Source organism: Oncorhynchus gorbuscha, unplaced genomic scaffold, assembly GCF_021184085.1.
Source record: "Oncorhynchus gorbuscha isolate QuinsamMale2020 ecotype Even-year unplaced genomic scaffold, OgorEven_v1.0 Un_scaffold_2289, whole genome shotgun sequence".
Taxonomy (NCBI): Eukaryota; Metazoa; Chordata; class Actinopteri; order Salmoniformes; family Salmonidae; genus Oncorhynchus; species Oncorhynchus gorbuscha.
The window spans coordinates 58,750-80,226 of record NW_025746842.1 but is presented as its reverse complement, the minus strand read 5'-3'; the positions used below and the strand labels follow the sequence as shown (position 1 = coordinate 80,226).

Below are 21,477 nucleotides of genomic sequence, written 5' to 3'. Positions count from 1 at the left end.
TATCCAGCCTGGCCTCAAAGACATTACATAGTAAATGTAAATCTGTGATGCTCTAATTAGTATGATATGTTATGTTTTGTATGGTTACATAAGACAGAAGGTTACTTAAGGCAAAAACAAAAGGAGGAATGTCTCTATGTTGCAACTACTTAGTAGGTTAGCTAACCCTTCCCCTAACCTTAACTCCTAACCTTAACCCCTAACCCTAACCCTAACCTTAACCTTAACCCTAGCTAACGTTAGCCATGTAGCTAATGTTAGCCACGACAAATTGGAATGCGTAACATATTGTATGAACTGCAATTCGTAACATATCATATGAATTGTAATTCATAACATATCCTACAAAATGGATGATGGACAACCACAAATTAATAAATACCATACTAAATGTAACATATACTCATTTGAGTTTCACAGGTTTACTGTGTACTGTGTTATGTCGACGTCTGAGTCCAGGTTGCACAACCCAGCCCAGCCTCAGAATGTTAGTGCTGTACTCTGTTTGTGAGTTTTCATTCTTGGTCTGGGTCTGCGGTTTAGGATGGTTGGTAAGTGACGAGTCTGTGTTGCTCCCCTGGACCCAGACGCACATTGCCCCTCCCCAAACGGTGCCTTTGTGCTCACATATAAAAACGGTCTGCATCCCTCCAGTCTGTCTATCGCATCTGCTGCAGGAAAGGCGGTCAAAGTAGCCGCTGGGAGAAGCAGCACTGGGTAATATTTGGAAAGCAAGGGGAGAGAATACTATCCGCTCCTGACGGTCAACTTCACCGCACCTGGATCGTTCTTATTTTTACTTAGGACATAACTGGAAACACAAGTGTCTTGTTTTTTTTTCTTTTTAACTTGACCAAAATGACTGGTAGCCCAGTGACAGGGCTGCTGGTTGCGCTGTGCGTAAGCAGCGCGGTCCATTGTATGCCAAAGAACCAAGGGAAAAACAAGAGACAAACTCAGGAACAAGTTTACCCCGAACTCGCAGACACAGTACCCCTTGCTCAAGGTATGTAGACTTACTCTTAATGTGATATTTTGCCCCTTAGATAAAGCATTTGAATGCACCTTGAATCCACATCTTGTCATTAACAACTGTAGTTACAATTCCATTTATGAAGGACATCTAATATTATTTATTTTTTAAATCACTACTGTACATGTATTGAAAATGGGTGTTTAGCTAACCTATCATGCGCCGAATTTGCTCAGGACTCATGGATGGCTCTTTTGTGTGTGTTCCCTCATCTTGCAGGCTGCGATGAGAACGGACATTCTTACAGACTAAACGATCAATGGGAAAAGGCTTACCGCGGGAGTACACTGCTTTGTACCTGCAACGGAGCGGCAGGGATCAAATGTAAAACAAAACCCCAAGGTGAGCTGGAGCACCAGACTTGAATGTATAATGAAGTAGGCAATTTGTTTCGTTTTTTTGCACAACATCCGTGCGCTCTTAGAGCGCGTTCCCTTCTTGGCACTTTTGCCATTGCGCACAGAAGTCGCTTCGTTTATCTCAAACGTTTAGGCCACATGTTGAAAGTCTTCTCTGGTGCATTCTGCAGGGGAGGAGACCTGCTATGACAAATACAATGACCAGACGTACCCTGTGGGTGCGACCTACGAGAGGGCGAAGGACGGCATGATGTGGGACTGCACCTGCATCGGTTCCGCCCGCGGCAAAATCAGCTGCACAATCGGAAGTGAGTTGTCCTTCCCGGCAACCCATATAGCATTATTTGTGTACTTATGTAGTACGTTGGTGTTTATGAATAATGATGTTTGGTATTTTCGTTTCTAGACCGCTGCCACGAGGGAGGCAGATCCTACAAAATCGGGGACACTTGGAGAAGGCCCCACGAGACCGGAGACTACATGCTGGATTGCGTCTGTCTGGGAAACGGCAAGGGAGAGTGGACCTGCAAACCCGTGTGTGAGTGTCTGTCTGTCTGAGGACCTGTAAACCCTGTATGTGTCTGTCTGTCTGAGGACCTGCAAACCCGTGTGTGAGTGTCTGTCTGTCTGAGGACCTGTAAACCCTGTATGTGTCTGTCTGTCTGAGGACCTGCAAACCCGTGTGTGAGTGTCTGTCTGTCTGAGGACCTGCAAACCGGTGTGCTGTCTGTCTGTCTGAGGACCTGGTCTGTCTGTCTGAGGACCTGCAAACCCGTGTGTGAGTGTCTGTCTGTCTGAGGACCTGCAAACCCGTGTGTGAGTGTCTGTCTGTCTGAGGACCTGCAAACCGGCGTGTGAGTGTCTGTCTGTCTGAGGACCTGCAAACCCGTGTGTGAGTGTCTGTCTGTCTGAGGACCTGCAAACCCGTGTGTGAGTGTCTGTCTGTCTGAGGACCTGCAAACCCGTGTGTGAGTGTCTGTCTAAGTCCTTTGAGTAGGAGAGACTAGATGTAATCTGAAAGGAATGAATGTGTGGTCTGTGGGTTGTTGGGATAAATGTTTTTCTTAATATGGGGATGTCCTTAAACCAATCAAACTGCAGTTCAAAGTCCTTCGAGTCATTTATTGGAAATAGTGCTAGATGTCATTGTAAATATTTGAAGGCCATTACAGTCATCTCTGTCCCAAACGTTGCCCCATAACTGTTGATTTAGCTCAGTTGAGTGTTTTCATGGAAAGTTAGGTGAGGTGACTCATATGGAGGTAGGCCCTAATGGTGAAGCCGATTTGGTGATAATGTAGACATGGTTTTGTAATTAGAAATATATCTTCTATAATCAGAAATATGTCATGTGTATCTGAGACTTTTATTATGGCATTGCCATTTAGATTTTTTGTTGGGACTCTTATTCTGGAAGAGATGGAGATGTGCACTCTGTCAATAAATCTTATTCTGAAAAGACCTTTCCAAGATTCACCTGCGCGTGAGGAGGATTCACAGGAGAGATGTGGGACAGAGAAGGGAAGTGATGGAGATGTAACCTGTTGTTCCACTAGAAAATAACTTGATTGTAACTCCATCATCAAACCCACAGGCCCTTTGGAGAAGGTGATGGATAATTAAGTTCAAATAATTAGGTTACAATAATGACAACATTTTTGGAACTTGTTTTTGTGCAGCGGAGCGTTGCTATGACAACACAGGTGGAGCCTCCTACGTGGTGGGGCAGACCTGGGAGAAGCCGTACCAAGGCTGGATGATGATCGACTGCACCTGTCTGGGGGAGGGCAACGGACGCATCACCTGTACCTCTAGGAGTAAGGACACACACGCAAGCACATACATACACCCTCATGTAAACGCAAACACACTTAAACACACACTCATCATTCCTTTCCTTATTTCTTTAGACCGTTGTAATGACCAGGACACCAAGACCTCCTACCGCATCGGAGACACATGGACCAAGACAGATGCTAACAGGCACCAACTCCAGTGTCTGTGTACAGGAAATGGCAGAGGAGAGTGGAAGTGTGAGAGACACTCTGCCACTACTGGTGAGTCAGCCCTCTTGTGTTTTACACACATTCTTTGTAAAATATTACAAGATTACCGCTGCGTTCTAAGGCACTGCATCTTAGTGCAAGAGGCGTCACTACAGTCCCTGGTTTGAATCCAGATGGTATCGCATCCGGACGTGATTGAGAGTCCCATAGGGCGGAGAACAATGGGCCCAGCGTCGTCCGGGTTTGGCCGGGGTAGTCCGTCATTGTAAGAATAAGAACTGACTTGCCTAGTTTAATAAAGGTTTAAAATATATATATATATTTAAATGCATACATAATTAAATGAACAGGTTATACACTGACATACAGGTTATAAATTAATATATAGGTAACAGAGGAGGCTGGTGGGAGGAGGACGGCTCATAATAATGGCCGGGATGGAGTGAATGGAATGGTATCAAACCCATTCCATAAATTCTGTTCCAGCAACTACAATGAGCCTGTCCTCCCCGATTAAGTTACCACCTTGGTAAATACATGTCTCTTTGTCTTCCTGGTGCGCAGGCACAGGTGTTAGTACAGGAACAGGTGTAGGAACAGGTACAGGAAGTACTCATGTGACCATCCAGACGGAGCTCCACCAGCCCTCCACCCTCCCCGAACCCCCCCAGGAGGGGGCTTGCCGCACGGACTCGGGCGCCACCTTCCACGTGGGCATGCGCTGGATCAGGACCCAGGGCAGCAAGCAGATGCTGTGTACCTGCCAGGGTACTGGCGCTGTCAGCTGTGAGGAGAAGGGTGAGTCTTAACTCAGACTAAAAGTAAAAGTTTGTGGCTCAAAAAAGTATATTTCCATAGTCAAGGCCTGTCTTACCTCTTGTCTCACCTCATCTAATCTGGTCTAAACCTGTCTCACCTCACCTAACCTGGTCTAAACCTGTCTCACCTCTTCTAGCCTGGTCTAAACCTGTCTCACCTCTTCTAGCCTGGTCTAAACCTGTCTCACCTCATCTAGCCTGGTCTAAACCTGTCTCACCTGGTCTAAAACTGTCTCACCTCATCTAACCTGGTCTAAACCTGTCTCACCTCATCTAGCCTGGTCTAAACCTGTCTCACCTCATCTAAACCTGTCTCACCTCATCTAACCTGGCCTAAAACTGTCTCACCTAACCTGGTCTAAACCTGTCTCACCTCATCTAACTTGGTATAACCTGTCTCACCTGATCTAACCTGGTCTAAAACTGTCTCTCCTCATCTAACCTGGTCTGAACCTGTCTCACCTCATCTAACCTGGTCTAAACCTGTCTCACCTAACCTGGTCTAAACCTGTCTCACCTCACCTAACCTGGTTTAAACCTGTCTCACCTCACCTAACCTGGTTTAAACCTGTCTCACCTCACCTAACCTGGTCTAAACCTGTCTCACCTCACCTAACCTGGTCTAAACCTGTCTCACCTCACCTAACCTGGTCTAAACCTGTCTCACCTCACCTAACTTGGTCTAAACCTGTCTCACCTGGTCTAAACCTGTCTCACCTCATCTAACTTGGTCTAAACCTGTCTCACCTGGTCTAAACCTGTCTCACCTCATCTAACTTGGTCTAAACCTGTCTCACCTCATCTAACCTGGTCTAAACCTGTCTCACCTCACCCAACTTGGTCTAAACCTGCCTCCCCTTCTCTCCCCTACCCTCCAGAGGGCCAGAGCCAGGTGTACGGTGGGAACTCAGAAGGACAGGCCTGTGTGTTCCCCTTTGTGTTCATGGATAAGACCTACTACTCCTGTACCTCAGAGGGACGTACTGATGGACAGCTGTGGTGCAGCACCACCTCTGACTACCATAGAGACCAGCAGTACTCCTACTGTACCGAGAAGAACTGTGAGTCTGGGAGGGAGGGAGATGGATGGGTGGGTGGGTGGATGGATAGATAAATAGATAGATAGATACTGTAGCTAGCAAGATAGCAGCATATCTAACTGTTGAAAGTTTGATCTGCTCTGTAGCCCTGGTGTCGACCCGAGGGGGTAACTCCAATGGTGCCCTGTGCCAGTTCCCCTTCCTCTACAACGGGCGTAACTACACTGACTGTACCGCCGATGGGCGCCGCGATGGCATGAGGTGGTGCGGTACCACAACCAACTACGAAGGGGAGCAGCGCTACGGATTCTGCCCCATGGCTGGTGAGCGTGTGTGTGATTTGTCAATTCACATGTCTCTTCCTGTCTCAGGCCCTCACACCAAACAATAAACAATCACAGTAGCAGTCAGGCACATTGACTAGCCCATCTTTACTGGCATGCAAACAAGACTATTGTTAGGTAAGATCGCTCTTTTGAAAGGTCATTCAGGCTCTGTATGATGGGCGTGGGAAGGTCTGGTGGGCTACTGTCTTCAACATTCACTGAATTCCTCTATTTGACAGAGGTCTTATCAAGATAAATGTACTAGGCTTGTCTTCATCCGTCTGTTGTCCTTACAGATGGTAAGAATGACTGTTTAACTGAAAGGGTTACTTATGGTCTACAGAGCTGTCAGAGGTTCAATGGGTAGTTAATGAGTTGGTCTTTAAAAGCTATTAAGTGAGGGGGGACGGCCATGAAGAGGGCTGAGTAATGCCTCTATAAGAGCCTGTTAGAATGATTATGAATGACTCTTGGCTCCACTGGGCAGAGGATAGGACCCACACCCTGGCATGGGTCCAGAGTCTGTCTGGAAACTAAATCTGTCTCAGTTCCAAAAGAGATTATCCATGTCACCTACACACGCGCACACACAGCCCCTCACTGACCCCTCTCTTCCTCCGTCCAGCCCACGAGGAGGCCTGCACCACCAACGACGGGGTCATGTACCGTGTGGGAGACCAGTGGGACAAACGCCACGATGTCCTGGGTCACATGATGCAGTGTACCTGCTTGGGCAACAACCGCGGAGAGTGGAGCTGCATCGCCTACTCCCAACTCAAAGGTCCTACCGCCTTACTAGCACCTGTTCTCTTATGTGTTGATAGACAGCAGTCATAGGAGTTGTACTGTCATTACCTGGTTCTAGACCCAGTAGCCTTGACAACTGGAATGTAGAATGAACTGAATGTCTCCTTCCTCCTCCAGACCAGTACATTATTAAAACCCCTTGTCTCCTGCGTACCCCAGACCAGTACATCATTAAAACCCCTTGTCTCCTTCCTACCCCAGACCAGTACATTATTAAAACCCCTTGTCTCCTTCCTACCCCAGACCAGTACATCATTAAAACCCCTTGTCTCCTTCCTACCCCAGACCAGTACATTATTAAAACCCCTTGTCTCCTTCCTACCCCAGACCAGTACATTATTAAAACCCCTTGTCTCCTCACCTTCCTACCCCAGACCAGTACATCATTAAAACCCCTTGTCTCCTTCCTACCCCAGACCAGTACATTATTAAAACCCCTTGTCTCCTTCCTCCTCCAGACCAGTACATCATTAAAACCCCTTGTCTCCTTCCTCCTCCAGACCAGTACATCATTAAAACCCCTTGTCTCCTTCCTACCCCAGACCAGTACATTATTAAAACCCCTTGTCTCCTTCCTCCTCCAGACCAGTACATTATTAAAACCCCTTGTCTCCTCACCTTCCTCCTCCAGACCAGTACATCATTAAAACCCCTTGTCTCCTTCCTCCTCCAGACCAGTACATCATTAAAACCCCTTGTCTCCTCACCTTCCTCCTCCAGACCAGTACATCATTAAAACCCCTTGTCTCCTTCCTCCTCCAGACCAGTACATCATTAAAACCCCTTGTCTCCTCACCTTCCTCCTCCAGACCAGTACATCATTAAAACCCCTTGTCTCCTTCCTCCTCCAGGCCAGTACATTATTAAAACCCCTTGTCTCCTCACCTTCCTACCCCAGACCAGTACATCATTAAAACCCCTTGTCTCCTTCCTCCTCCAGACCAGTACATTATTAAAACCCCTTGTCTCCTCACCTTCCTACCCCAGACCAGTACATTATTAAAACCCCTTGTCTCCTTCCTCCTCCAGACCAGTACATCATTAAAACCCCTTGTCTCCTTCCTCCTCCAGACCAGTACATCATTAAAACCCCTTGTCTCCTTCCTCCTCCAGACCAGTACATCATTAAAACCCCTTGTCTCCTTCCTACCCCAGACCAGTACATCATTAAAACCCCTTGTCTCCTTCCTACCCCACCCCAGACCAGTACATCATTAAAACCCCTTGTCTCCTTCCTCCTCCAGACCAGTGCATTGTGGATGGGCTGACCTATGAGGTGAGCCAGACCTTCACCAAGCTCCATGACCAGGGCTACATGATGAATTGCACCTGCTATGGACAGGGACGCGGGCGCTGGAAGTGCGACGCCATCGGTGAGTTTCTCTCTGGTTTCTCTTCAGAGCTTCAATAAAGCCTTATCACACCTCTGGCCCTTTCTATCTAAGAGGAGGCTGACATTCTAAAGAGATTTTTGTCAACAGGAATTTGAATCGCTTTCCTTCCCCTCCTCTCTCTGTCTCTCTCGGTCTCTCTCTCCCCTCCTCTCTCTCTGTCTCTCTCTCTGTCTCTCTCTGTCTCTCTCTCCCCTCCTCTCTCTCTGTCTCTCTCTGTCTCTCTCTCCCCTCGTCTCTCTCTCCTCTCCTCTCTCTCTGTCTCTCTGTCTCTCTCTCCTCTCTCTCTGTCTCTCTCTCCCTCGTCTCTCCTCTCTCTCTGTCTCTCTCTGTCTCTCTCTGTCTCTGTCTCTCTCTCTCTCTCTCCCTCTCCTCTCTCTCTGTCTCTCTCTGTCTCTGTCTCTCTCTGTCTCTCTCTGTCTCTCTCTCCTCTCTGTCTCTCTCTGTCTCTCTCTGTCTCTCTCTCCCCTCCTCTCTCTCTGTCTCTCTCTGTCTCTCTCTCTCCTCCTCTCTCTGTCTCTCTCTCCCCTCCTCTCTCCCCTCCTCTCTCTCTGTCTCTCTCTGTCTCTCTCTGTCTCTCTCTGTCTCTCTCTCTGTCTCTCTCTGTCTCTCTCTCCCCCTCCTCTCTCTCTGTCTCTCCTCTCTCTCTGTCTCTCTCCCTCTCTCTCTGTCTCTCTCTCCCCTCCTCCCTCTCTGTCTCTCTCTCCCCTCCTCCTCTCTCTGTCTCTCTCTCCCCTCTCTCTCTCTCTGTCTCTCTCTCCCCTCCTCTCTCTCTGTCTCCTCCTCTCTCTCTCCCTCTCTCTGTCTCTGTCTCCCTCTCCTCTCTCCACTCTCTCTCTCTGTCTCTCTCTCCCCTCTGTCTCTCTGTCTCTCTGTCTCTCTGTCTCCTCTCTCTCTCTGTCTCTCTCTCCCCTCCTCTCTCTCTGTCTCTCTCTCTCCCCTCCTCTCTCTCTGTCTCTCTCTGTCTCTCTCTGTCTCTCTCTCCCTCTGTCTCCTCTCCTCTCTCTGTCTCTCTCTCCCCTCCTCTCTCTCTGTCTCTCTCTCCCCTCCTCTCTCTCTCTGTCTCTCTCTCCCCTCCTCTCTCTCTCTGTCTCCCCTCCTCTCTCTCTCTCTGTCTCCCCTCCTCTGTCTCTGTCTCTCTCTCCCCTCTCTCTCTCTCCTCTCTGTCTCTCTCTCTCTCTCTGTCTCTCCTCTCTCTCTCTCTGTCTCTCTCTCTCCCCTCCTCTCTCTCTGTCTCTCTCCTCTCCTCTCTCTCTGTCTCTCTCTCTCCCCTCCTCCGTCTCTGTCTCTCTCTCTCTCCTCTCTCTGTCTCTCTCTCCCCTCTCTCTCCATTTAATTTCAATGTAAGGGCTTTATTGGCATGGAAACCAAAGCAAGTGAAATAGATAACAAACAAAAGTGAAATCAATAATACATGTACAGTAAACATTACACTCACAAGTTACAACGGAATAAAGACATTACAAATGTCATATTATGTACAAATAGTTCAAGTACAAAAGGGAAAATAAATAAACATAAATATAGGTTGTATTTACAATGGTGTTTGTTCTTCACTGGTTGCCCTTTTCTTTTGGAAACGGGTCACAAATCTTGCTGCTGTGATGTCACACTGTAGTATTTCACCCAATAGATATGGGAGTTTATCTCTCTCCTCTCTCTCTCCCTCCAGACCAGTGCCAGGAGCCTGAGAGCAGGGCGTTCTATCAGATTGGAGAGACCTGGGACAAAACCATCCACCAAGTCCTCTACCGCTGCTATTGCTACGGCAACGGTATTGGTGAGATGAGCTGCGAGCCACAGCAGACCTTCCCAGGTAAGGAGAGAAGTCTGATTGGCTAACAGAAGTGTGACCAGTGAAGCAAAAGTGGAACTGTCTGAGTGTGTCCTCTGGGCAGATAACCCAGGTCAGGGCTGTCTTCAGTGGGGTGTTGACATTACCCCTCCCTCTCCGTCTATGCCCACCCCCTTCTCTTTACGCTTGGGACACCTGCTGGGAGTTAATCGTTGTTAGCTCTTCTTTTTAACTCTCCCATTCACTCCCTCCTTTAAATACCCTCCATCCCCCTCTATCGGAAAGGCCCTTTCAAATTATACGAGGGGCGGTGTGTCACCCCTTCACCACCTCTGCAGGGAGGGGGGAAGGGACTGCTAAACGTTGATGTGGGGCAAATGGAGAGGGGTGCGTCCGTTTAGCCCCCCCCCCCTGGGTCTTTGTAGTTTCGGAGGTCTTTGTTGGCTCTCCCCTATTGTTGTTCTACCCAGCTGGGCAGGGAGGGCCGAGAGGTTGGGGGACTTAATTACCTGCGCACACTACCTGTCTCTCTCTCAATCTACTGGGTGGTAACGCGCTTTGGGTGAAACAGTCCCAACTCCACCTCCTAAGAGGCCCCTCACAGCACTGGCTCGTCCTGCACTGAGCCAGTGCTCTATAGGTGACGGTGTCAATCAGAAAAGCTCAGCTGAGCTGTGTTCAGAACACACCAACCAGGAGTTACCAACTGGCCACTTTGATGCAGTGTTCTGAAACACTTTGACCCCAGTCTAAATTCTGAATCCTGCATCCTGTTATCCTGCCCTAGTTTTCCCATGTGGCCTGTTACAGATACAGAGGAATAAATGTATGTTTTGATTGATTAGAGTTATGTTTGGTGCAGGCCAGAGACCTTAAGAGTGCAGGTCAAATGACTCCCCGCTGTTGCTGTGAGTTGCTCACCTGTGACAGGGAGGTGTTTGTATGTATGGTGTGTGTGAGTGAATGTGAGTGAGTGGGGGTGGACATATTGCCCTGGTGCGATTTCAGACACTGAAGACACCTAGTGATTTACAGGCCCAGTGGGTGTCATAGTTGGTTGAGACCAGAGAGTGGAGCGACTTCTGGTTCAGACTAGTTTCCATCCAAGCCACTGTACTGACAAGTTAGTCTAGGATCATTTTTGGTCAGGTCTGTCTGGTGTGAACAGTGAACCAATTGACACTGAAAAGCGAATGTGACTTTTAACAATTGTGTGTTTATTTACAGAACCTTAATATAAAGTTGTTCAAGGAGAATACGTAGCATTTGTTCAGTACCATCTTGTCTGTGACATTTGGCTTGATCGTAGACTACAGACTTCTACTAAAAGATACTCTCTCTTCTTCCTCCTCCTCCTCCTCTCTCCCAAAGGTGGCCACCGCCCAGTCCAGGTGATTATCACAGAGGCAGGGAAGCAGCCTGACTCCCACCCCATCCAGTGGAACGCCCCAGCCTCCTCACACATCACCCAGTATATCCTCAAGTGGAGAGTGGTAAGTGGCTCTCTACATCTCATCCTAGATACTGGTCATTGGTGGTAGTGCAGCCACACTATTTTATTTAACTCGGCAAGTCAGTTGAGAACAAAGTCTTATTTACAGTGACGGCCTACCCCTTCACAGCACTCAGCCAATTGTGCACCGCCCTATGGGACTCCCGATCCCGGCCGGTTGTGATACAGCCCAGGATCAAACCTGAGTCTGTCGTGACGCCTCTAGCACTGCGAGGCAGTGCCTTAGACCGCTGCACCACTCGATAGCCCTTGAAGCCCTATGCCACTAGAGGTGGACTGACTGTCTTATAGGAAGCAGTACCACGAGAGTTGAACATACTCTCTTGAAGTGCTGCACCTGTTTGTAATTCTCCGATATCCAAAGTGGAAACAAGTTATTCCAGGTACTGTTTTTCACATGACGTTCTTTAAAAAAACTCCTGAATCACTTGAAGTGGATGTTCCTATTCCATTCCTGAAAGTGTTGCTGAAAAGTAATGCGTAAACCAGTGCCCAAACTGGAGGTTGCAACATTTAGTTGTCTGTGTGTCAACTCTGAAGAAGAGGACAGGTTTTGAGCACAGAAAAACAAGGTTGTGGGGGGTTCTTGAACTCCTGAAAAACACACACTCACATACACATAGATCCAAATGATATCGGACGGTCACAAACGACCCTCAACATCCTGCTGCAGTACAAATGCTGTGTGTTTCTCTCCTAAAGGAAAAATCCAGTTTCCTCTTGTCTCACACTCTCTCTGAAGGGGCCCTGATCTGCCAAGCTGTTAACCCTTATTTAATTCTAACATATTTCCTGCTAAGTGGTAGTGGTTTGTATGTTTTGGATGGGGGTCCTCTATTCCTTCTCTCTCCCTCTCTCTCTCTCCCTCTCTCTCTCTCTCTCTCTCTCTCTCTCTCTCTCTCTCTCTCTCTCTCTCTCTCTCTCTCTCTCCTCTCTCTCTCTCTCTCTCTCTCTCTCTCTCTCTCTCTCTCTCTCTCTCTCTCTCTCTCTCTCTCTCTCTCTCTCTCTCTCTCTCTCTCTCTCTCTCTCTCTCTCTCTCTCTCTCTCTCTCTCTCTCTCTCTCTCTCTCTCTCTCTCTCTCTCTCTCTCTCTCTCGTGTTGTGAAGAATCTGTAGTTTTCCGATCGTCCGAAGCCAAGTTGAATGTCCCCAGAAGCATAGAGACAGGGTGCCAGAGAGTCAATGGCAGTGACCACATTGGCCATAGGCTGGGCTTGGAGAGAGTGTTGGAATGAGTCTTAGTAGTGTAGACTGTAAATGTTGCCCACCGTTTTTCATTCCATATCATCTCGTTCATTCATAGTCCTGACACTGTAGGTTAAATATATATTTGTACCCATTTGTATCTGAAGTAATGTGTATATATATATACAGTACGTCAGATAGAAATCGGTTCGTATCACCATGATGTATTCAGCACTTTGACCCTTGCTATCTTTGAAGTTCACTCCCTGACCTCTCCCTTCTGTTCTCTGCCCTTTGATCCCTGGTAGAAAAACACCCGTGCCCCCTGGAGAGAGGCCACCATCCCAGGTAACCTGAACTCGTACACCATCGCTGGGCTGCGGCCAGGTATTACCTATGAGGGTCAGCTGATCAGCATCTTGCGCTATGGACGCCGCGAGGTCACCCGGTTTGACTTCACCACCACCTACGGCTCCCGTAAGTCTCCCAACTGGGTGTGTTTTGAGTGTATTAATGTTACACCGACCGTTGATTCCACTGTGTCCGTCTCTTCGGTTCCTCTATATAGCTACACTTTCACAAGCCTGTCTCTTTTTCTCTCCTACAAATCTGAAGTGTTATTAATGTGTTATTCCCCCCTTGTCCAGTTGGGGTGACCTCTGAAGGTGAGACGACCCAGCCTCCTCCCGTGGTGGACACGTCTGAGTCGGTGACAGAGATCACGTCCAGTAGCTTCATCATCTCCTGGGTGTCAGCCTCCGACACCGTGTCAGGCTTCAGAGTGGAGTATGAGCTGAGTGAGAACGGAGCCAAACCTCAGGTCCTGGGTGAGTAGCTCCATTTACTGGACTAACTCCTGCAGTATAGACCCTCCAGAAGAGTTTTCCAGTTTATTCCAGTCTTACTCCTGCAGTATAGACCATCCAGAAGAGTTTTCCAGTTTATTCCAGTCTTACTCCTGCAGTATAGACCATCCAGAAGAGTTTTCCAGTTTATTCCAGTCTTACTCCTGCAGTATAGACCATCCAGAAGAGTTTTCCAGTTTATTCCAGTCTTACTCCTGCAGTATAGACCATCCAGAAGAGTTTTCCAGTTTATTCCAGTCTTACTCCTGCAGTATAGACCCTCCAGAAGAGTTTTCCAGTTTATTCCAGTCTTACTCCTGCAGTATAGACCATCCAGAAGAGTTTTCCAGTTTATTCCAGTCTTACTCCTGCAGCATAGACCACCCAGAACAGTTTTCCAGTTTATTCCAGTCTTACTCCTGCAGTATAGACCATTAGAGTTGGTTGATTGGTTAATGTGTTAGGTTTCTAACCCGATTGGTTGATTGATGTTTTAATTGATTGATTGATTGATTGTCTCTGTCCATCAGACCTGCCCCGCCACCACCTCTGTGATATCAGTGACCTCCTGCCTGGCCGTAGAACAACGTCAGTTTGAGGTTTCCCCTCAGAACCCACCCTCATCCTCACCACCTCTCAGACCACAGGTATTATACCAGCTTTCACACACCCTTCATCACCGTTACTTACATCCCCTTTACCCTTCATAACCCTCACCCTTCATCCCCCTTCACCCTTCATCACCGAAGATCCCCTTTACCCTTCATAACCCTCACTTTATAACCCTCCAGTTCTTACCCTTCATCACCGCCCTTAGACCCTTCATAACCCTCACCCTTCAAACCCTCACCCTTCATCACTGTTTTCCAGTTTATTCCATCACCGTCTTCATCCCCTTTACCCTTCATAACCCTCACATAACCCTCACCCTTCATCAACCCTTTCATCCATCACTTTACTCTTCATCTTTACCCTGCCCTTCATCACCCTCAGATTCACCCTTCATCACCGTTACTCTTCCCCTTTACCCTTCATTACCTTTAACTTTCATCACCCTCACCCTTCATCACCGTTACTCTTCATCCCCTTTAACCTTCATAACCCTCACCCTTCATAACCCTCACCTTTCATCCCCTCACCCTTTTCACCCTTCATCACCCTCACCCTTCACCACCCTTCATAACAATGTGTTCATCACCTTTACCCTTCATAACCCTCACCCTTCATCACCGATTCATCCCCTTAACCTTCATAACCCTTTCATCACCTTCACTCTTCATAACCCTCACCTTTCATCACCCTCACCCTTCATAACCCACCCTCACACCTCACCTTCATCACCCTCACCATCACCCTCTTTCATCACCATTTCATCACCCTGACCTTCATCACCCTCACCCTTCATCACCCTCACCCTTCATCACCGTTACTCTTCATCCCCTTTATCCTTCATAACCCTCACCCTTCATCACCCTCACCCTTCATCACCGTTACTCTTCATCCCCTTTACCCTTCATAACCCTCACCCTTCATAACCTCACCCTTCATCACCAGCTCTTCATCCCCTTTACCCTTCATCACCCTCACCCTTCATCACCGTTACTCTTCATCCCCTTTACCCTTCATAACCCTCACCCTTCATAACCCTCACCCTTCATCACCGTTACTCTTCATCCCCTTTACCCTTCATAACCCTCACCCTTCATCACCCTCTTCATCCCCTTTACCCTTCATAACCCTCACTCTTCATCACCGTTACTCTTCATCCCCTTACCCATAACCCTCACCCTTCATCACCGTTTCATCCCTTCATCACCCTTCATCACCCTCACCCTTCATCACCTTTACCCTTCATAACCCTCACCCTTCATAACCCTTCATCACCGTTACTCTTCATCCCCTTAACCTTCATAACCCTCACCCTTCATCACTGTTACTCTTCATCCCCTTTACCCTTCATCACCCTCACCTTTCATCACCGTTACTCTTCATCCCCTTTACCCTTCATAACCCTCACCCTTCATAACCCTCACCCTTCATCACCCTCACCCTTCATAACCCTCACCCTTCATCACTGTTACTCTTCATCCCCTTTACCCTTCATAACCCTCACCCTTCATCACCCTCACCCTTCATCACCCTCACCCTTCATCACCGTTACTCTCATCCCCTTTACCTTCATTACCTTTAACTTTCATCACCTTTCATCACCGTTACTCTTCATCCCCTTTAACCTTCATAACCCTCACCCTTCATAACCCTTTCATCACCCTCACCCTTCATCACCCTTCATCACCCTCACCCTTCATAACCCTCACCCTTCATCACCTTTACCCTTCATAACCCTCACCCTTCATCACCGTTACTCTTCATCCCCTTAACCTTCATAACCCTCACCCTTCATCACCTTCACTCTTCATAACCCTCACCTTTCATCACCCTCACCCTTCATAACCCTACCTTTCAGCACCCTCACCTTTCATCACCCTCACCTTTCATCACCCTCACCTTTCATCACCCTCACCCTTCATCACCCTCACCCTTCATCACCGTTACTCTTCATCCCCTTTACCCTTCATAACCCCCACACTTCATCACCGTTACTCTTCATCCCCTTTATCCTTCATAACCCTCACCCTTCATCACCCTCACCCTTCATCACCGTTACTCTTCATCCCCTTTACCCTTCATAACCCTCACCCTTCATAACCGTCACCCTTCATCACCGTTACTCTTCATCCCCTTTACCCTTCATAACCCTCACCCTTCATCACCTTCATTCATCCCCTTTACCCTTCATAACCCTTCATCACACCTTTACCCTTCATAACCCTCACCCTTCATCACCGTTACTCTTCATCCCCTTAACCTTCATAACCCTCACCCTTCATCACCTTCACTCTTCATAACCCTCACCTTTCATCACCCTCACCCTTCATAACCCTACCTTTCAGCACCCTCCCTTTCAACCTTCACCTAACCCTCACCTTCATCACCCTCACCCTTCATCACCCTTTCATCACCGTCTCTTCATCCCCTTTACCCTTCATAACCCCCACACTTCATCACCGTTACTCTTCATCCCCTTTATCCTTCATAACCCTCACCCTTCATCACCCTCACCCTTCATCACCGTTACTCTTCATCCCCTTTACCCTTCATAACCCTCACCCTTCATAACCGTCACCCTTCATCACCGTTACTCTTCATCCCCTTTACCCTTCATAACCCTCACCCTTCATCACCGTTACTCTTCATCCCCTTTACCCTTCATAACCCTCACTCTTCATCACCGTTACTCTTCATCCCCTTAACCTTCATAACCCTCACCCTTCATCACCGCTACTCTTCATCCCCTTAACCTTCATAACCCCCACACTTCATCACCGTTACTCTTCATCCCCTTTATCCTTCATAACCCTCACCCTTCATCACCCTCACCCTTCATCACCGTTACTCTTCATCCCCTTTACCCTTCATAACCCTCACCCTTCATAACCCTCACCCTTCATCACCGTTACTCTTCATCCCCTTTACCCTTCATAACCCTCACCCTTCATCACCGTTACTCTTCATCCCCTTTACCCTTCATAACCCTTCTTCATCACCCCCCTTAACCTTCATAACCCTCACCCTTCATCACCGCTACTCTTCATCCCCTTAACCTTCATAACCCTCACCTTTCATCACCCTCATCTTTCATCACCCTCACCCTTCATCCCCTTCACCCTTCATAATCCTCACCTTTCATCACCCTTACCCTTCATAACCCTCACCTTTCATCACCCTTACCCTTCATAACCCTCACCTTTCATCACCCTTACCCTTCATAACCCTCACCTTTCACCATCATAATTCACTCTCTGACAGGAATACATTGACCTCTTCTCTAATCTAATTATTTTTTATTTCTACTGCACATTCTTCCACTGCAAATCTACCATTCCAGTGTTTTACTTGCTATATTGTATTTACTTTGCCACCATGGCCTTTTTTTGCCTTTACCTCCCTTATCTCACCTCATTTGATCACATCGTATATAGACTTATGTTTGTACTGTATTATTGACTGTATGTTTTGTTTATTCCATGTGTAACTCTGTGTTGTTGTATGTGTTGAACTGGCATACCTGGTTAAATAAAGGTGAAATAAAAGAGAAATAAATCAAACTCCAGTGCTCCTTATCCCCCCTCAGCTCCTGATGCCCCTGCTGAACATCAGATCAACCAGGTGGGAGAAACCTCTATCTCCATCAGCTGGTCCAAGCCCCAGGCCCCCATCACAGGCTACCGTTTGGTCTTCACCCCGTCAGTAGAGGGCAGCAGCACCGAGCTCATCCTCCCAGACACTGAGACCTCCGTGACCCTGGTTGACCTTCAACCTGGCCTGCTCTACAACATCAGCATTTACGCTGTGGAGGAGAACCAGGAGAGCGAGCCCATCTTCGTCCAGGTCAACACGGCCGGAGAGCCAGCACCAGGTAGAGAACTGGACAGCATACAGAACAACAGAACCAAACATGACCCTAACCCTACACACACTCTAACCATAACACAACCTAAGACTTGACCTACTTGACTTCAGCCCATGGCTCCTATAAGGAGCATAGGCCATTGACCAATGTCCTCCAGTTGAATTGGCTTGCAGTCATTTCTACCTCAGACTTGGTTTGAACTGACTTAGAGTTGATTTTGGCATGCACTTTATCACCCTTCCAACATTAGAATCAATTATTTCCTATACAGCTACATTCCTATTCAAAGGGTTCTCCTATGGCGACAGCCGAAGAACCCTTTTAGGTTCTAGATCGCATCTTTTCTTCTGAGAGTGTTGGCCCAGGCAGTACAATGATAGTTTGGAGCCATGGAGCCATTTCATGGAGTCAGTCCCTGCTATGAGTGACTGTTGGTAGAGTGTGAGCTTGGAGGAGCCTAGGGCTCTGCGCTAGCCATGTAGGGCCAGATGGAACCTGGGGTAGGGTTTCTCCTCTGTTTGGTTCTGGACTGGGCCTGTCAGACTGGTTCTCTCACCTCCCTCACTGATTTAAGTACTTTTACATGAGAAAGATACAGACTCACACACTTGCACGCGCACAGACACACACATAAAAAACACACTCGCTATCTGGGTCATTCTTGTTGATGTCTTATCCTCCCTTCAGCTCTAAATCCTTCTCATCTTGACAGCAGAGTTTCTCCATTTTCAATTTCCTGTCTGGCATTGTCTTTTCAACTTCCTCTCAGCTGGTAAAGTAGAAGTATGTTCCACATTACAATCCAACACTGACCTTAGATCAGCGTATAGTTTCAACTTCATCTGACTCCTTCTTTCTTGCACCGCAACACAAGGCAATAGGCCATCAACATACAAGATGGCCTCAGTCAACTCACGGACCACTTCCTACTTCCTGTCCACAGAGGAAGTCCGCTCCCCTACCGACCTTCAGTTCTACGAGGTGTCTGACGTGAAAATCATCATCACCTGGACCGGCCCTCCCAGCGAGGTGTCGGGTTACCGCGTGAGCTACGCCCCCGTTACCCCCGGTGACACGCCCCAGAGGCCCCTGCAGCTGCCCATGACGGCCAACGCGTACGCAGAGATCACCCACCTGCAGCCCGGAACCCTGTACCGCTTCAACATCTACGCCATCAACGGAGGAGTGGAGAGCGAGCCGCTGACGGGAGAGAGAGCCACCAGTGAGTATAATACGTTCAGACAATAACAGCGTGTTGAGGGGATCCGTTGAGGTGCATCAGGTTCTAAGTTGTTACTCTATGTGAGAAGGGTTGGTAGATCAGTGATGCTGAGCAGTCCGACTGCAGTGTCGTCCATTTCAAACCTGCAGATAGACTGAGATTCTCATAGATATACTGTGGTTGTACCCATGTTGTGACCCTACGTGTGTTACCCCTGTCAGAGCCCGACGCCCCCACCAACCTGCGTTTCACTGACATCGGCGAGGACGGTGTGATAATGATCTGGGAGGCTCCCAGGGCTAGCATCAGCGGCTACCGTCTGTTCCTGAGCGTGGAAGGCTCCAGCCCAACCCAGAAGAGAATCCCCGGCGGTCAGACCCAGTTCCCTCTGCGAGGCCTCCGCCCCGACACAGACTACACCGTCAAACTGCACTCTGAGCAGGACAACGTGTTGAGTGAGGAAGTCAATGGCATCTTCACCACCTGTGAGTACTGTAGTCTTCTGTTGAGTACTGTAGTCTTCTGTTGAGTACTGTAGTCTTCTGTTGAGTACTGTAGTCTTCTGTTGAGTACTGTAGTCTTCTGTTGAGTACTGTAGTCTTCTGTTGAGTACTGTAGTCTTCTGTTGAGTACTGTAGTCTTCTGTTGAGTACTGTAGTCTTCTGTTGAGTACTGTCGTCTTCTGTTGAGTACTGTCGTCTTCTGTTGAGTACTGTCGTCTTCTGTTGAGTACTGTCGTCTTCTGTTGAGTACTGTAGTCTTCTGTTGAGTACTGTAGTCTTCTGTTGAGTACTGTAGTCTTCTGTTGAGTACTGTAGTCTTCTGTTGAGTACTGTAGTCTTCTGTTGAGGACTGTAGTCTTCTGTTGAGGACTGTCGTCTTCTGTTGAGGACTGTCGTCTTCTGTTGAGGACTGTCGTCTTCTGTTGAGGACTGTCGTCTACTGTTGAGGACTGTCGTCTTCTGTTGAGGACTGTCGTCTTCTGTTGAGGACTGTCGTCTTCTGTTGAGGACTGTCGTCTTCTGTTGAGGACTGTCGTCTTCTGTTGAGGACTGTCGTCTTCTGTTGAGGACTGTCGTCTTCTGTTGAGGACTGTCGTCTTCTGTTGAGGACTGTCGTCTTCTGTTGAGGACTGTCGTCTTCTGTTGAGGACTGTCGTCTTCTGTTGAGGACTGTCGTCTTCTGTTGAGGACTGTCGTCTTCTGTTGAGGACTGTAGTCTTCTGTTCTGCTGAGCTTGTGGCAAGGTGTTTAAATGGTATTGATCAATTCAACTCCAGATTTGAGTTTATTTGAATTATGAAGCAGAAAAAGGAAAGACACTGATGTTATATTCTCTCCCCCTCTGTCTCTCTCCACCCACCCCCTTCTGTCTCTCTCCACCCCCTAAATGTCTCTCTCCACCCCCCTCTGTCTCTCTCCAGATCTGTCTCTCTCCACCCACCCCCTCTGTCTCTCTCCATTCCCCTCTGTCTCTCTCCACCCCCCTCTGTCTCTCTCCACCCCCTCTGTCTCTCTCCACCCCCCCAGATCTGTCTCTCTCCACCCACCCACCCTCTCTCTCTCTCACCTCCCCATCTCTCTCTTTTTTTCTGTCTCTCACTCCCTGTCTCTCTCTCTCTCTCTCTCTCTCTCTCTCTCTCTCTCTCTCTCTCTCTCTCTCTCTCTCTCTCTCTCTCTCTCTCTCTCTCTCTCTCCTCCCCTCAGCCCCAAAGATGGGTAATGCCCCTCGCTTCACCACTGATGTGACCGACACCTCCATCATCATCTCCTGGACCCCTGTCAGCAGGTTCAGCTTCAGGCTGTCTGTGAGGCCCAGTCAGGGAGGAGAGTCACCCAGGGAAGTGACCTCTGACTCAGGAAGTATCTTTGTGTCAGGCCTGACCCCTGGGACTGAGTACACTTACAGTGTACAGCCCATTATCAACGGACGTGACCGCGGCAACCCCATCACTAAAAACGTTGTCACTCGTAAGTAACCAAGAAAGAGAGAGAGACTCCGGTCAACGATTTATTTTATTGAGGTCAGAATGCCTTTTGTCCAAGGAAGACGTGTTGTTGCTGCAGGCATTTTGGGGTAAAAAACTAATCTATATAGATGTTGTACAGTCAGGGAGTAATGAGTTGTTTCAAGGTTTCTGCAGTCAGTTTACTTAAACCATGTAAGGTAGTCTGTCGTTTTTTAAATGTGCCACAGGGTGTTATTTTACCACATATAGACTTAAGTGATGTTTCTTCCCCTCCAGAACTGTCTCCCCCCACTGACCTCAGTACGCAGTCCAACGCGGACACGGGTGAGCTGACTGTCCTGTGGGGCGGCGCCAACACGCCAGGTAAATATTGACTCTGCTCCCTCCTACAGCCCACGCCACAGACACACTGCCCAAGGCCCAGGATCCAGGACAGGCTCACTGTGGCTCTGGATCACTCTGTCTGGACCTTGTCTTTCCTCAGAACGTTGTGCCAGCAGGAACAAGGCTTCTCTCTGTCTCTGTCTCTCTCTTTTGAATGGTTACAAGTACTTCCATGAAATCCTGGCAGATCTAAGTTGCTCACTTCCCTGTCTCCGCTGCTCACTTCCCTGTCTCCTCTGCCCTCCTGTCCCCTCCCCCAACAGACCCAGGCCGTGACCCCACTCTCTGAGGTTGTCTCAGGGGGAGATGGG

At 48.3% G+C, this 21,477-nt stretch overlaps 1 protein-coding gene across 1 annotated transcript in view; it reads left to right on the top strand.

Annotated features, from left to right (window-relative positions):
- The first annotated feature begins 652 nt into the window (after positions 1–652).
- Positions 653–21,477, top strand: part of LOC124025561 (fibronectin-like) — a 34,385-nt gene continuing 13,560 nt past the window's right edge. The window contains 21 exon segments of the mRNA XM_046338948.1: positions 653–1,006; positions 1,253–1,375; positions 1,563–1,700; positions 1,799–1,930; positions 3,072–3,209; positions 3,303–3,449; positions 3,963–4,196; positions 5,095–5,277; positions 5,403–5,579; positions 6,208–6,363; positions 7,634–7,762; positions 9,453–9,596; positions 10,947–11,068; positions 12,581–12,749; positions 12,920–13,099; positions 13,648–13,764; positions 17,313–17,597; positions 18,535–18,813; positions 19,035–19,298; positions 20,520–20,783; positions 21,059–21,145. Coding sequence (XP_046194904.1) covers positions 859–1,006; positions 1,253–1,375; positions 1,563–1,700; positions 1,799–1,930; positions 3,072–3,209; positions 3,303–3,449; positions 3,963–4,196; positions 5,095–5,277; positions 5,403–5,579; positions 6,208–6,363; positions 7,634–7,762; positions 9,453–9,596; positions 10,947–11,068; positions 12,581–12,749; positions 12,920–13,099; positions 13,648–13,764; positions 17,313–17,597; positions 18,535–18,813; positions 19,035–19,298; positions 20,520–20,783; positions 21,059–21,145 — 3,616 coding nt within the window. The 5' untranslated portion in view covers positions 653–858.